Here is a 13,444-nt window from a genome sequence, read left to right on the forward strand (position 1 = left end):
GTTTATGGATTTATAATGGTTATTATAATGATTTAATATTTAATATGTTCTCATCTCTGAGCTAGGGGCTGTGGAATGATGCCCTAAAGAACTAGCCAACTCATTGGAAAAAACAAACCCTGATGCTGGGAAAGATTGAAGGCAGGAGGAGAAGGGGGCAACAGAGGATGAGATGGCTGGATGGCGTCGCTGACTCAATGGACATGAGTTTGAGCAAACTCCAGGAGATGGTGAAGGACAGGGAAGCCTGGCGTGCTGCAGTCCATGGGTCACAAAGGGTTGGACTCAGCTGAGTGACTGACAGCAGCACCACGTGAATGAGTAGCTGACCAGTCACAGTGGGACGGCACTAGGGAGGGAGGAAGGGCAGATTCCGGGGGAGACCCCCAGAGCAGACCTCCGCCCAGGATCTCTTCACACTCATCACCACGACGCTGGCACGGAGGTGTCCGGGTCCCACTCGACAGGTGGAGAGACAGGGTCTCCGTGACACTCCAGGACTAGCTCAGGATCAGTGTGGGGTATGGGACCAGGATTCAGACTGTCTGATGCCAGGCCTTGCTTTTCCAGCCAGGAACAAGACACTTAGATGAACCAATATGTACCAATATGTTGTTCAGCTTGGGGCTTCCCTCTGGGGTGTGTGTCTGTCTTCAAAGGCTGTGGCCCGAGGGACTGGGAGATGGGATAAGACCCTGGGAGCAAGGAGAAAGGAGGAATGGGAAGCTTCATCTTGGGGTGCTAAAAAATGCGTCCCCAAACTTCAGCTTTGACACGTGGCGGGTAGGAGAGGGGGATATCTGTGTAGCTGGCTTTGGGCCCAATCGTTGCTTTGATTCTTGTGTGACCTTGGCTAAGACCCTTCCTTCCCTGGGTCTCAGTTTCCTCATCTGTAAAATGGGACCAGTGGTCACAGCAGCAGAGGTGTGTTATGTGGATTCTATGAAACATGCCTCACAAAGTGCCTGGCACACAGAACCCATTAGGTAAACACAAGGTAAAGCCCCCCAGTCCAGCTCTCTCCCTTCACAGGAAGACGGAGCCTTGGGACAAGGAGCCATAGAGAGTGGTCAGGGAGGAGAGGGAATCCCTGCTTCTTGGGCCAGCAACCACCCCCTCTTCCTGGCTACATCTGGTCTAGGCCTCAGGCCTACTCTCCTGCCTTCGGTCTCTGCCCACAGGAGCCACAGGGGCCCCAGGCCAAGGAGTACGGCCACCAGCCCTCAGGACTGATTCAGCCCTGGGACAGCTCCCGGGACTGTCCCCTCTCTCTTGCCTCTCAGACCTCCCCTTCAGGCCCTGGGAGCAGCTGGGGGCTTGGAGGTACCCTGGCATGAGCCGCCTGCTCAGCATGTCCCCCAATGGGAGGTGACACTAGCTGTCTGGGGTTACATCATGCTTAGCCCTTAGGCTCTGCTTTCACCTTCCTTGTAGCTGGCACATGGCTTCCAGCCACCTGTCCTACGGGTAGACCAGGGGTGACCTGCCATGGCCCAAGGACCTCGGCTCTAAACTCTGCTCCTCCCCCAGTCTCTCTGACCACCTCCGTGCCACCCATCCTCCCAGTTGTTATCATTATCAACAATAGCAATTTCTACAGAGCCTGTTCTCTGTGTGCTTCCTGGGTCATCAGAGCAGCGATATGAGACATGACAATCTCATTTTGTAGACGGGAAGCTGTCTTATGGGCAAGACCCGCAAGTGGGTGACTGCTGAGTGCCTCCTAGGGAGGCTCAGGCCTTCCCTGGGGCTCCCATCAAGAGCTGGAGGTTCATCCTAAAGCAGGTTCTCGGCCCACCTTCTCCCAGCAAGGGTCGGAGAAAGGGGCTCTTTCGTTGAGGGTTGAATGGCTAAGCAGCTCACACCACCTCTTTGTGCCTTAGTGTCCTCATCTGTAAACTGGGAGAATAATATCACCTATTTTGTGAGGCTGTTGGCAGAATTCAGCCTTCCCAGGTGGTGCCAGTGGTAAGCTGCTGCTGCTGCTGCTGCTGCTAAGTCGCTTCAGTCATGTCTGACTCTGTGCGACCCCATAGATGGCAGCCCACTAGGCTCACCCATCCATGGGATTCTCCAGGCAAGAACACTGGAGTGGGTTGCCATTTCCTTCTCCAATGTGTGAAAGTGAAAAGTGAAGTCACTCAGTCGTGCCTGACTCTTAGTGACCACATGGACTGCAGCCTACCAGGCTCCTCCGTCCATGGGATTTTCTAGGCAAGAGTACTGGAGTGGCTTGTCATTGCCTTCTCCAGCCAGTGGTAAGCACCCACCTGCAAATACAGGAGACATAAGAAACATGGATTTGATCCCTGAGTTGGGAAGATCCCCTGGAGGAAGGCATGGCAACCCACTCCAGTATTCTTACCTGGAGAATCCCACGGACAGAGGAGGCCGGTGGGCTGCAGCTCATAGTGTTCAAAGTGTTCTACACAATTGAAGGGACTCAGAACACGCATGACGCTGGGAGGATTCATCGAGTCTGAGTGCTGCTGTGGCGGTCGGTGCTCGCGCTTGCCAGCTGTTGGAATTATTGTCACTGCCTGCTGAGCACCGTGCAGGGACTTCTGCATCACTTATGGAAGCCCCACCACCTTCCATGGGTGTCAACATTGTCCCCTTCACTGCCCTACTACCCCCCATTTCGCAGCTGAGAAGAAGCTCTGAGACCAGAAGGGCCCTGTTGAAGGCCTGGGCAGCCTACAAAGCTGGGTGTGACCAACTCTCTGTTCAGCTACCCTGGCTGACAGCCTGAGAGTGTCAGCCTTGGGGTATCCAGCATGAAAATGAAAGTGATAGCTACTTAGTTGTGCCTGACTCTTTTCGACTGCATGGACCGTAGCCCGCCAGGCTCCATGGAATTCTCCAGGCAAGAATACTGGAGTGGGTAGCCATTCCCTTCTCCAGGGGATCTTCTCGAGCCAGGGATTGAACCCGGGTCTCCTGCACTGCAGGCGGATTCTTCACTGTCTGAACCACCAGGGAAGCCCCCAGGGAAGTCCAGCCTAGGGGAGGGCAAAGAGCGGTGTCCTGTGTTCCGAATTCCTGCTTCCATGCCCGGGTCTGCCTTGGATCCCACGTCTTCCCTTCCCTCTTGGCCTCAATCTTTCTGTCTGTAACCCTAAGTAGACTGGGTTCTTCATCTCTGATGAAGGCCCTTTTGGCCTCAACGTGGAGTGTCTGGAATTCCCAAAATTCACCAGGAGCAGGAAGTTCGTCTTAATGCTGGTTTCGCGTCCACAGGGGGAGCAGGGCGAGGACGGCAAGGCTGAGGGGCCCCCCGGACCACCTGGAGATCGGGTAAGGGCCCCCACCATCCATCCTCTGGACCACTGCCAGGATGGAGCCCCAAGCCCCAGCTGTGTGGGGAGCAGGGGGGAAGCTCCTGCGAGCTCCGCAGAGGGCATGGCCCGGGAGGCCCAGGTCTGGCACCCCCTGCAATCTATTGTTGTCCTTTTCATTTAGGGCCCCGTGGGTGATCGAGGAGACCGTGGCGAACCAGGGGACCCTGGATACCCTGTAAGTATTCAGAGCACCTACTTGCTGGCAGCATCGCAAACGTTGTAAGAGGCCATTCCTTGGCCTCTGTTTCATGCAACCTGGAATTAGAACAGCCTTTGCCAGGAAATGGGCCGTCCTTCCACCACTAGTGCCCAGGTTTTAAGCATCCCCAAGGATTGAGAGTCCCTTATACTGCAAGGAGATCCAACCAGTCCATTCTTAAAGGAGCTCAATCCTGGGGGTTCATTGGAAGGACTGATGCTAAAGCTGAAACTGCAATACTTTGGCCACCTCATGCGACGAGTTGACTCACTGGAAAAGACTCTGATGCTGGGAAAGGTTGGGGGCGGGAGGAGAAGGGGACGACGGAGAATGAGATGGCTGGATGGCATCACCGACTCTGTGGACATGAGTTTGAGTGAACTCCGGGAGTTGGTGATGGACAGGGAGGCCTGGCGTGCTGTAATTCATGGGGTCGCGGAGAGTCGGACACGACTGAGCGACTGAACTGAACTGAACTGAACTGAAGGGCTCATCCACCATCCCCAAGGGCTTAGGGCTCAATTCATACTGAAAGGGAAAGGGTCTAGATCTTTCCTGAGGGAGGGAGAGGATGGGCGGGGGAGGGAGCCCCTTCCCCTTCAGGACCCTCCGTATCCCCACCCATCTGTGACTGAGAACAGCTCTCCCAGCAGAAGCAGTGAGGACAGCCCCTGAATGGGCGCCGAGCCCCGCCCCAGCCCCGCCCCCAGCCCCGCCCCCAGCCCCGCCCCAGCTCCCAGTCCAGGCTCTTCATCCTTCATCCTTTGATGGCAGGAGTCCTTTCCTTTATTCACGCTCAGTTGTGTCCTACTCTTTGTAATCCCCATGGGCTGTAGCCCTCCAGGCTCTTCTGTCCATGGAATTCTCCAGACGAGAATACTGGAGTGGGTTGCCATTTCCTTCTCCAGGGGATCTTCCCAACCCAGGGATCGAACCCGAGTCTCTTCTGTCTCCTACACTGGCAGGTGGATTCTTTCCCAACTGCGTCACCACCCATTTTGCAGATGAAGAAGCTGAGACTTAGGGGGACAGTGACCCATGGCTAGGAAGAACAAGGGCTTCCTTGGGGTCCTCCAGGCTAGAAGTTGCCCTGGCCCCCACTCCCTCCAAGATGAGCCCCTTCACCTGTCTCTGCTTGACTTGCAGGGACAGGAGGGTGTACAAGGCCTCCGTGGAAATCCAGGCCAGCAGGGCCAACCCGTGAGTGGTGCTTCCTGTCCCATTCCCCTCCTGCCCTGAGCGGGGGCTGGTGGAGAAGCAGTGGGGGAATTAAAGATCTGGTCTCTTTAAAGCTTAAAGAGACCCGCCCTGCGGGAGGGCCTGGGACAGCCCATTCTGGTTTCTCCTGCCCTGACCCTGGGGGCACCCCCAGAGCCTGCACCCCCAAACCCCTCCCCACGCCTCCCCCTCCAGGCGGAGACTGGCCACCCTCCCCGGGAGAGAATCCTGGGGCTGCCTTGCATCATCTCACCTTGGTTTGCAGGGGCATCCGGGACCCCGGGGGCGGCCGGGCCCCAAAGGATCGAAAGGGGAAGAGGTAAGAGGCCCAGAAGCCCACAGGGAAGGTAGACCCTGGGAAGGGAAAGACCGGCCTAAGCACAGAGCACACGGGAGGCAGCACTGGGGTGTGACGAGAAGGAGAGGGGACCACGGGGCACTGCAGGCTGTGGTCCGGCCAAGATTCCTTCAGCCGGCCCGAGGGACGGGAGATGACCTGTCCCAATCGTAGAGCCTCCGGGAGGGGGACCACGTGTTCGGTCAACCAGCGGGATTTGAACCCCGGGCAGTCAAGATCCAAAGCTGGCCTCCCTTTCCACCACAATGCACTGCAGAAAGAAAACTGGGAGAAGTGCAGTGAGAGCATGTGGGGGAAGACTGGGAGGGTGACACTCATGGAGGAATTCGGAGGTGGTGGAGAGGACATTTCCTGTCTTCACCCAGGCCTCCTGTATCGGCCTCCACTGAGGCTGGGCTCGGACTGTCAGTGCCCTCAACTTCCTCCCGGAGTGTACACACACTCCTTCCTTCTGCTCGCACACACCCCTGAGGATCAAATGGGCCTGCCAGTCATGGGGCTCAGCTCCCACCAGGAAGTTGCCAATGCCTGGAGCCTCTGCCACAAGGTTCCCAGTGAGGGCCCAGGGCCCAGAGCAGGGTCAGGGACCACACCTGGCAGGTCCCACGGTCAGCCTTGACCCTGGGCTTCTGGCTGGGAGTGCTTGGGCCCATTTGCAGATTCAGATGCTGAGGTAAAGGGGCAGGGCTGAGCCACAGAGGGCTCTCCCTTCCGGAGCCCCTCGGGTTCTGCGCCTCCTCCAGGAAGCCTCCATCGTGTACCCCATGATTTTTCAGGGACCAAAGGGAAAGCAAGGCAAGCCTGGGGCACCAGGACGGAGGGGGATCCAGGTGAGTGGCTTGCAGCTTTTCGCTTACCCACCCTACCTCCTGCCCTCCCCAGAAGCCCTCACCAGCTTCTCGTTTACCCCCAGGGCCTGCAGGGGCTCCCGGGGCCTCGGGGCGTGGTGGGGAGACAGGGCCTCGAGGGTGTTTCTGGACCAGATGGGCTTCCTGGCCGCGATGGTCAAGCAGGACAGCAGGTGAGCCAGACTGGGGGTTAACAGAGGGTGTCTCCATTCGAGATGAGGTGCTTGTGGGGGGATGTGAGGTGCCACAGGCCGTAGGCCAGGAGGAGCAGGTTTGGGAACTTGGATGGGCAGAACCAGTGTATCTAGAAGTTTCCTGCATGGCCAGTGGCTTCATCCCGTGGTGCCTGGACGATGGCCTGTCTCACTGTCTCTCCTCCATGCCAGCACCCAGAGGGACAACCCCTGTCCAGGGCAGAGAGCTGGTTTTTAAGATCCTTCATCTCCCCACCCACAAATCCTCACGTCCTCTTGTCCCGCTGGTCCAGCCATTCTCACACACGGCCTCCATCCCCAAGTCTGGCCTCCACCTCCACCAGGGTTCGCCCACACTGGTGGGTTTGAAGTCACCCTGCCTCCTAGGCTGCCTATTTCCTGAAACATGAAAAATCCTCCTTTGCCCTCTTTCTTCACAGGGGGAGCAAGGAGATGACGGGGACCCCGGGCCCATGGGCCCCGCTGGGAAGAGAGGAGATCCAGGTGTGGCTGGCTTGCCTGGAGCACAGGGGCCCCCAGGATTCAAGGTCAGACACTTGTTAATCCTCTTATCCACCCTGCACCCTTTCTGCCTTGGTACTGACTACAGTTACCCTGACTACAGCGCTGACACGGGCACCCAGGTCCCAGGGCCCGTGTGAAAAATGGAGTCTACTTTCTCAGGGGTCCCTCCTCAAACTTGAACCTGGCTTAAAGGATAGTTAATCCCCGGAGCTGTAATACTGCCCACTACCAGGCCTTTGAGGTTGTCAGCTGTTTGTTGAGTTGTCCGTGGGCGCCCTCTTGTGGGCCTTTGTGGAGCAATGGCTGTTGCTAGCTGCTGGGACCCTCTAAGACATTTCTTTAGGAAGTTTCCTTGGTCGGTGGGGGAGGCAGTCATGAGGCTGTCTGAGCCCAGGCTTAGACACTGAAGGGAAGATTGAGCTGAATGAATGAGGCAAGGCTCGCACCCTCTCTGAGCTTGAAGTTTAGCTGGAGAGAGCTTGCAACCCTCTTAAAGACAGAGGGCAGGGGGCAGAGGTGGCCTTGGCCCGTGGAAGATGTAAATGAGGCAAGAATGGGAGGCGACATTCTAGGGAAGAGGAGCAGCGTGAGTGGAGGTAGGGCGCGGCCGGCCTGCTGGGAAGACACAGTGAAGAGAGGTGCGTGAGAGAGCTGTCGGGAAGTGGGCCTTGGATGCCAGAACAAGAAAAGACACCTTCCTCTTAAGGAGGCTGAAGTGTGAGCACCCTCCCCGTCCCCAGGCCTACACCTGCTGCCCCAGGAACCAGAGATGTTAACTGACCCGGTGGCAGCACTGTTCTATCTCTCCAACTGCCCTCCCCATCTCCTAGAGCCGTTTTCTCCCTTTGACTGGTCATCTTGGTTTATTTCTTTAAGGGTGAAAGTGGGTTACCTGGGCAGATGGGACCCCCTGGCAAACGAGGGACAGAAGGTGGAATGGGGCTTCCTGGGAACCAGGGGGAGCCTGGATCCAAAGGCCAGCTGGTGAGTGAGCCCCGGGGGACACACATGTTCACACACGCACACAGACCCACCAGCCACTTTCCTGCACTGCAAAAGCACAGAGCAATGCTCTCCATGGGCACAAGACCCCGCTCTGCCTCCCCTGAGTCAGGGATGAGGGGATGGAAGAGAGCTGAGAAATGAGATGTGAGTGGTCCCTTAAGAACGAGGAGAGGCCATCCCAACCAGAACTTTAAGTAGCCTGAAGTGACCTTGAATCTGGGTTTCCCAGGTGGCGCTAGTGGTAAAGAACCCACCTGCCCATGCAAGAGACTGTAAGAAACATGGGTTTAATCCCTGCGTCGGGAAGATCCCCTGGAGGAGGGCATGGCAACCCACTCCAGTATTGTTGCCTAGAAAATCCTGTGGACAGAGGAGCCTGGAGGGCTTCAGTTCATAGTGTCACAAAGAGTCAGACACGACTGAAGCGACTTAGCACACACACAGCCTTGTATCTATTGGAGAAATTACATCCATAGTTTAAAAACTTCCCACAAAGGTTCACATGACTTCACTGGTAAATTCTAGTCATTGTTTATGGAAGAAAAATACCAATTCTGCATATACTCTTCCAGAAAATTGAAGGGGAGGGATACTTCCAAACACATGCTATGAGGTTAGCATTACCCTGATGTCTATGCTAGACAAAGAATACAAGAAAAAAAAGCTGCAGACCAATATACCTCAGAAGCACAGATAGAAAAGTTCTCAATACTGTTTTAGAAAAATCTAGTCAAAGAATACATTAAAAGAATAGCATGTCAAGATCAAGTGAGATTTGAAACTTCCCTGGTGGTCGTGGCTAAGACACCACGCTCCCAATGCAGGGGGCCCGGGTTCGATCCCTGGCCAGGGAACTAGATCCCACATGCACCACTAGGAGTTCATGTGCCACAACTACAGATCCTGCATGCTGCAAGTAAAAATAAAATAAAATCCCACATGCTGCAGGTAAGAACCAACACAGTCACGTAAAGAATTGTATTTTTTAAAAAAAGAAGATCAAGTGAATCAGGGAAAAAAGATCATGAATGCAATGATAGTATAACATTTGAAAATAAATCGATATAATTCACCATATTAACAAGCTAAAATTTGTTGTTCAGTCGCGTCTAACTCTTTGCGACCCCATGGACTGCAGCACACCAGGCCTCCCTGTCCATCACCATCTCCCGGAGTTTACCCAAAGTCATGTCCATTGAGTCAGTGATGCCATCCAGCCATCTCATTCTCTGTTGTCCCCTTCTCCTCCTGCCCGCAATCTTCCCCAGACTAAAATAGAAGATCCAATTAATCATTTCAGTAGGTGCAAGAAAAGCAATTGATAGAATCCAACTCTATTTCTGATAAAAATTCTCAACAAACTTGGTATAGAAAAAACTTCCTCAACTTGATAAAAGACAGTCATGAAAAATCTATAGTTAATATCGTAGTTCCTAGTGAATGATTAAATTATTTCTCCCAAAGAGCAGAAATAAGTCAGATACCTGTTCACAACACTTCTGTTCAACATTGTACTGGCATTTCTAGTCACTGCTGTAGGGCATCCTGTTTGTGAGCCATGCACACTCGTTGATCGCCTCAAGCTGGAGTGGCTGATATCCCTTCAAGGAGGCAGGCCCGGGGGTCCTGCCGGACTGGCCAGGCACCTTGTCTTGGCCTCACTTGCCCCGTCCCATCCTGTTCTCCCCATAGGGTGACTCTGGCGAGATGGGATTCCCAGGAGTGGCTGGCCTCTTCGGTCCCAAGGTACAGATTCTCTATTCCTCTTGGGGTCCTGTCCATCCACCTGCTTGTTCACTTATTCATTCAACAAATATTTCTTGGGCATTTGCAATTGGGGCTGGAACACAGCCAGAATCTAGCATGAACACCCTCGTCTCCCAGCCTCATGTTCCAGCAGACCTGGGTTCTAAGCCCAGCTCTGCAGTTTATCTGCTCTGTGCCTGAGCAAGTTACTTGGTCTCTCCAAGCCTCAGTTTTCTCATCTATAAAATGGGCACAGTAGCAGCAACAGGTTGTTACAATGAAGATTAGGCCTACACCATTTAGCGCTGAGCCAGCACGCTGCCTGCTGCTTACTAATTGTGGACATTTGTTCCTCTTTCTGGAGCCTCTCAGGGAAGGCATCTCTTGACTGGGAGGGCAAAGGTTGGGCAGATCCCAGGGGTAGTGGAGCTGCTGGAGCCCTCGCCCAGCGGCCGCCCAGACACAGCAGCCCTTCTCCGCCTCCCGCAGGGCCCCCCAGGAGACATCGGTTTCAAAGGCATCCAGGGCCCTCGGGGGCCTCCTGGCTTGATGGTGAGTCCTCTCCCTCTGTCCCAGCACGGTCAGTCATCCGAGGCTGGCCAGCCATCAGCTGGGTGACATCACCCTTCTTGTTCCTTCAGTCTTGAGCCGTCTGCCCACTGTCTCCCCTCCTGTTTCCACACCTTTTCTTAATACTTTTTAATTGGAGGATAATTGCTTTACAATATGTGTTCATTTCTGTGTACGATGTGACTCGGCCACAAGCGTACATATGTCCCCTCCCTCTCAAACCTCCCTCCCACCCTTACCCTGCTTCCACACCTTTGCTCGTGATGTTCCTGCTAGCTGGGCTGCCATCCTTCCCGCTTTCACCTGCTCCTGTCCCCCACCAATGGCCCACCCCAACGCACATCGCCTGGACTCAGCAGACACGCGGCCTGGCCCGCCTGGGGAGGTCTCCCTTCCATCTCCTGGGGGCCTTCAGGCTGTCCCCTACCCTCCTGTCCTGGTGACTCTGTTCCCCAGGCACTGGGACAAGGACTCACGAGCCTTTCCCTCTGCCTTAGGGAAAGGAAGGTATCATCGGGCCCCTAGGAATCCTGGGACCTTCGGGGCGCCAGGTATGTGCAGGGGACTGGCCAGAAAGATTGCTGGGGCAAGACTGTCTGTGTGACCTAGAGCCAGTCTGAACCTCAGTTTCCCCATCTGGGCGATGGGGCTCCTCCTCTGAGCCCCCTCTCACTGGGCCATGGTTTCTTGCAGGGTCCAAAGGGCGACAAAGGCAGCCGCGGGGACTTGGTGAGTGGACGGGCTGGTGGGCAGTGTGGTGGGCGGGGAGCAGGGGTGGCACAGCTCAGCCTGCTCCTCTCACTCTCTCTCCCCTCTTCTGTCCCCCTCCAGGGATTGCAAGGTCCGAGGGTGAGTGGGTTGGGGTGTGAGGGCTGGGGGCGGTGGAGTCGGGGTGTGGGCACTCTGGGCTCTCCTGGGGCGGTGGAGTCGGGTGTGGGCACTCTGGGCTTTCCTGGGGCGGTGGAGTCGGGTGTGGGCACTCTGGGCTCTCCTGGGGCGGTGGAGTCGGGGTGTGGGCACTCTGGGCTCTCCTGGGGCGGTGGAGTCGGGTGTGGGCACTCTGGGCTCTCCTGGGGTGGTGGAGTCGGGTGTGGGCACTCTGGGCTCTCCTGGGGCGGTGGAGTTGGGTGTGGGCACTCTGGGCTCTCCTGGGGCGGTGGAGTCGGGTGTGGGCACTCTGGGCTCTCCTGGGGCGGTGGAGTCAGGGTGTGGGCACTCTGGGCTCTCCTGGGGCAGTGGAGTCGGGGTGTGGGCACTCTGGGCTCTCCTGGGGCGGTGGAGTCGGGTGTGGGCACTCTGGGCTCTCCTGGGGCGGTGGAGTCGGGTGTGGGCACTCTGGGCTCTCCTGCCTTTGACCAGTCATGTGCTGGGACCTCAGTCTGTACGGGTGGCCACGGCGCCTGGGTCTCAGGAGGAGGCCTGGGCTGGGTCGAGGGATGAGAGGCCTTTGAGCAGGGAGGGCCTCACTGTTCTCCTCTTCCTCCAGGGTCCTCCCGGTCCCCGAGGGCAGCCCGGCCCGCCGGTAGGTAGTGTGTGCTTTCCTTGAAGTGCAGGGCAGCTGGTGGGGTTCCTTTGATTGAGACACCAGGCTGTGTTGGCAGCCTTCACAGGCCAGGCCTCCGGGAGAGTACAGCTCAGCCCGGGTGGTGCTAGGCAGAGACCAGGGTGGTGGGTTCTCTCATGCCCTGAGAGGCCCTCCCGTCTCCCAACAGCCCCCGGGACTGCAGCACGCAGTCCCCATCAGACACAGACGCTGCCTCTTCTTTTGCAGGGTCCTCCGGGGAGCCCTATCCACTTTGTAAGTTGGAGAACTTTCTCTTTGGTCTACTTGGAGTAAGGCCTGGGGTGTGTGGGGGGAGGGATGACAGCAGACCCCTCCCTGGCCCAGAACAGCCCACATCCCATCCTACGTCACTCCATACTGAACCCTGCACCCTGCACCAAGGGGGAGGAAACCCAGGTATTAGCCAGAATCCTGGACAGTGGACCCAGGAAGACCTCCCTCCGCTGGCTCTAGGGTCCTGTTGGACCACTCTGTGCCATTCCACTGACAGATCTTTAAGTTTCTGGTACCGATTCCAACCCATGTGTGTTGGGAAGGGAGTTTCCCCACACCAGTGAGCAATTTGGGGGACACTAGCTGGATGTCCTAGAATTTAATTCAGTCCTGACACTACTTGGAGCCAGCATCAGATTCCACAGGTTGAGGGCTCCTACAAGATCGCTGCTGGCTCCCCACCAGGACCCCACACCTCCATCCCTCACCCCGCTTCCCTGCCTCACTTCCGATGCCAGGGGCAAATCCAGGTGTTGTTTGTGCTTCTGAACAACTAGCTATACACCAAAAGTTCCCACCAGGCCCGCCTCGGCATCTGTTAATTTGCTAGGGCAGCTCACAGAACTCAGAGACACATTCTACGTACCAGATTAGTGGCTTATTATAAAAGGCTGTAACTCACACGTGTCATTTTGGACTTCCCTGGTGGCTCAGCGGGTTAAGAATCCACCTGCAATGCAGGAGACACAGGAGATGCGGGTTTGTTCTCTGGGCTGGGAAGATCCCCCGGAGGAGGAAATGGCAGCCCACCCCAGTATTTCACCTGGAGAATCCCAGGGACAGAGGAGCCTGGTGGGCTACCTTCCACAGAGTTGCAGAGAGTCGGATACGACTGAGTGCACGCACAGAGGAGCAGCCGGATGGAGGTTGTGCATCATCAAGCAAGGCACGGGAACGGGGCATGAGCTTCCGTGTGCTCTCCCGATCTCCACCTGTTCACCAACCTGGGAGCCCTCCAAACCCAGTCTTGTAGGATTTTAGGGAGGCTTCGTTACACAGACACGACTGATTAAGTCATCGGCGAAGGGCATTTGACTCAACCTCCAGCCCCTCTCCCCTCCTTGGAGGCTGTGGGACTGGTAACTGAAAGTTGCAACCCTCTGATCACGTGGTTGGTTCCAGAGACCACCAGCCCCCATCCTTAGGTTACTTAGGAGCTTTCCAAAAGTCATCTCTTGAATACAGCAAAAGATACCCTATTTCAGAAAATTCCAAGGGTTTTTGGAGCTCTGTGCCAGGAACTGGATTGAAGACCGAGTATAGATTTCTTATTATGCATCACCGCATGATGGAGTCCGTCCAGCTCAGATTCTGAGTCCAAAGAGGGTCAGGCAAGGTTGCAGGTTGGGCCCTGGTGGTCCTCCCTGGCTTGAATGAAAACACATCCCCTCTCACAAGCCCTCTGGCAGTCTGTCCACATTTGACCGTGGTCCGGGTTGACAGGCCCCAACTGTGTCCCAGGGAATGGCCAGGGGGACGCACTGCATGGAGAAGGAGCCCCTGGCCACGAGCAGCTTGGATCCCTGCTCTTCTGTCCTCACTGCCTGTCCCTCTGTCTCACCCAGAAACTAGAAAGACAGCCCTGGTTCTTCCTCTACATCCT

General features: G+C 56.0%; 1 protein-coding gene across 1 annotated transcript in view; it reads left to right on the forward strand.

The window, feature by feature from the left end:
• COL27A1 (collagen type XXVII alpha 1 chain) overlaps positions 1-13,444 on the forward strand; it is a 154,515-nt gene that overhangs the window by 123,728 nt on the left and 17,343 nt on the right. The window contains exons 42-56 of the mRNA XM_055427661.2: positions 3,241-3,297; positions 3,463-3,516; positions 4,687-4,740; positions 5,024-5,077; positions 5,893-5,946; positions 6,030-6,137; positions 6,599-6,706; positions 7,560-7,667; positions 9,381-9,434; positions 9,924-9,986; positions 10,502-10,555; positions 10,698-10,733; positions 10,836-10,853; positions 11,491-11,526; positions 11,776-11,802. Coding sequence (XP_055283636.2) covers positions 3,241-3,297; positions 3,463-3,516; positions 4,687-4,740; positions 5,024-5,077; positions 5,893-5,946; positions 6,030-6,137; positions 6,599-6,706; positions 7,560-7,667; positions 9,381-9,434; positions 9,924-9,986; positions 10,502-10,555; positions 10,698-10,733; positions 10,836-10,853; positions 11,491-11,526; positions 11,776-11,802 — 885 coding nt within the window. The remainder of the gene's footprint in view (positions 1-3,240; positions 3,298-3,462; positions 3,517-4,686; positions 4,741-5,023; positions 5,078-5,892; positions 5,947-6,029; positions 6,138-6,598; positions 6,707-7,559; positions 7,668-9,380; positions 9,435-9,923; positions 9,987-10,501; positions 10,556-10,697; positions 10,734-10,835; positions 10,854-11,490; positions 11,527-11,775; positions 11,803-13,444) is intronic.

This window comes from Moschus berezovskii, chromosome 7, assembly GCF_049115385.1.
Source record: "Moschus berezovskii isolate FMDL1 chromosome 7, NW_MosBer_1.0, whole genome shotgun sequence".
NCBI classification, from domain to species: Eukaryota; Metazoa; Chordata; class Mammalia; order Artiodactyla; family Moschidae; genus Moschus; species Moschus berezovskii.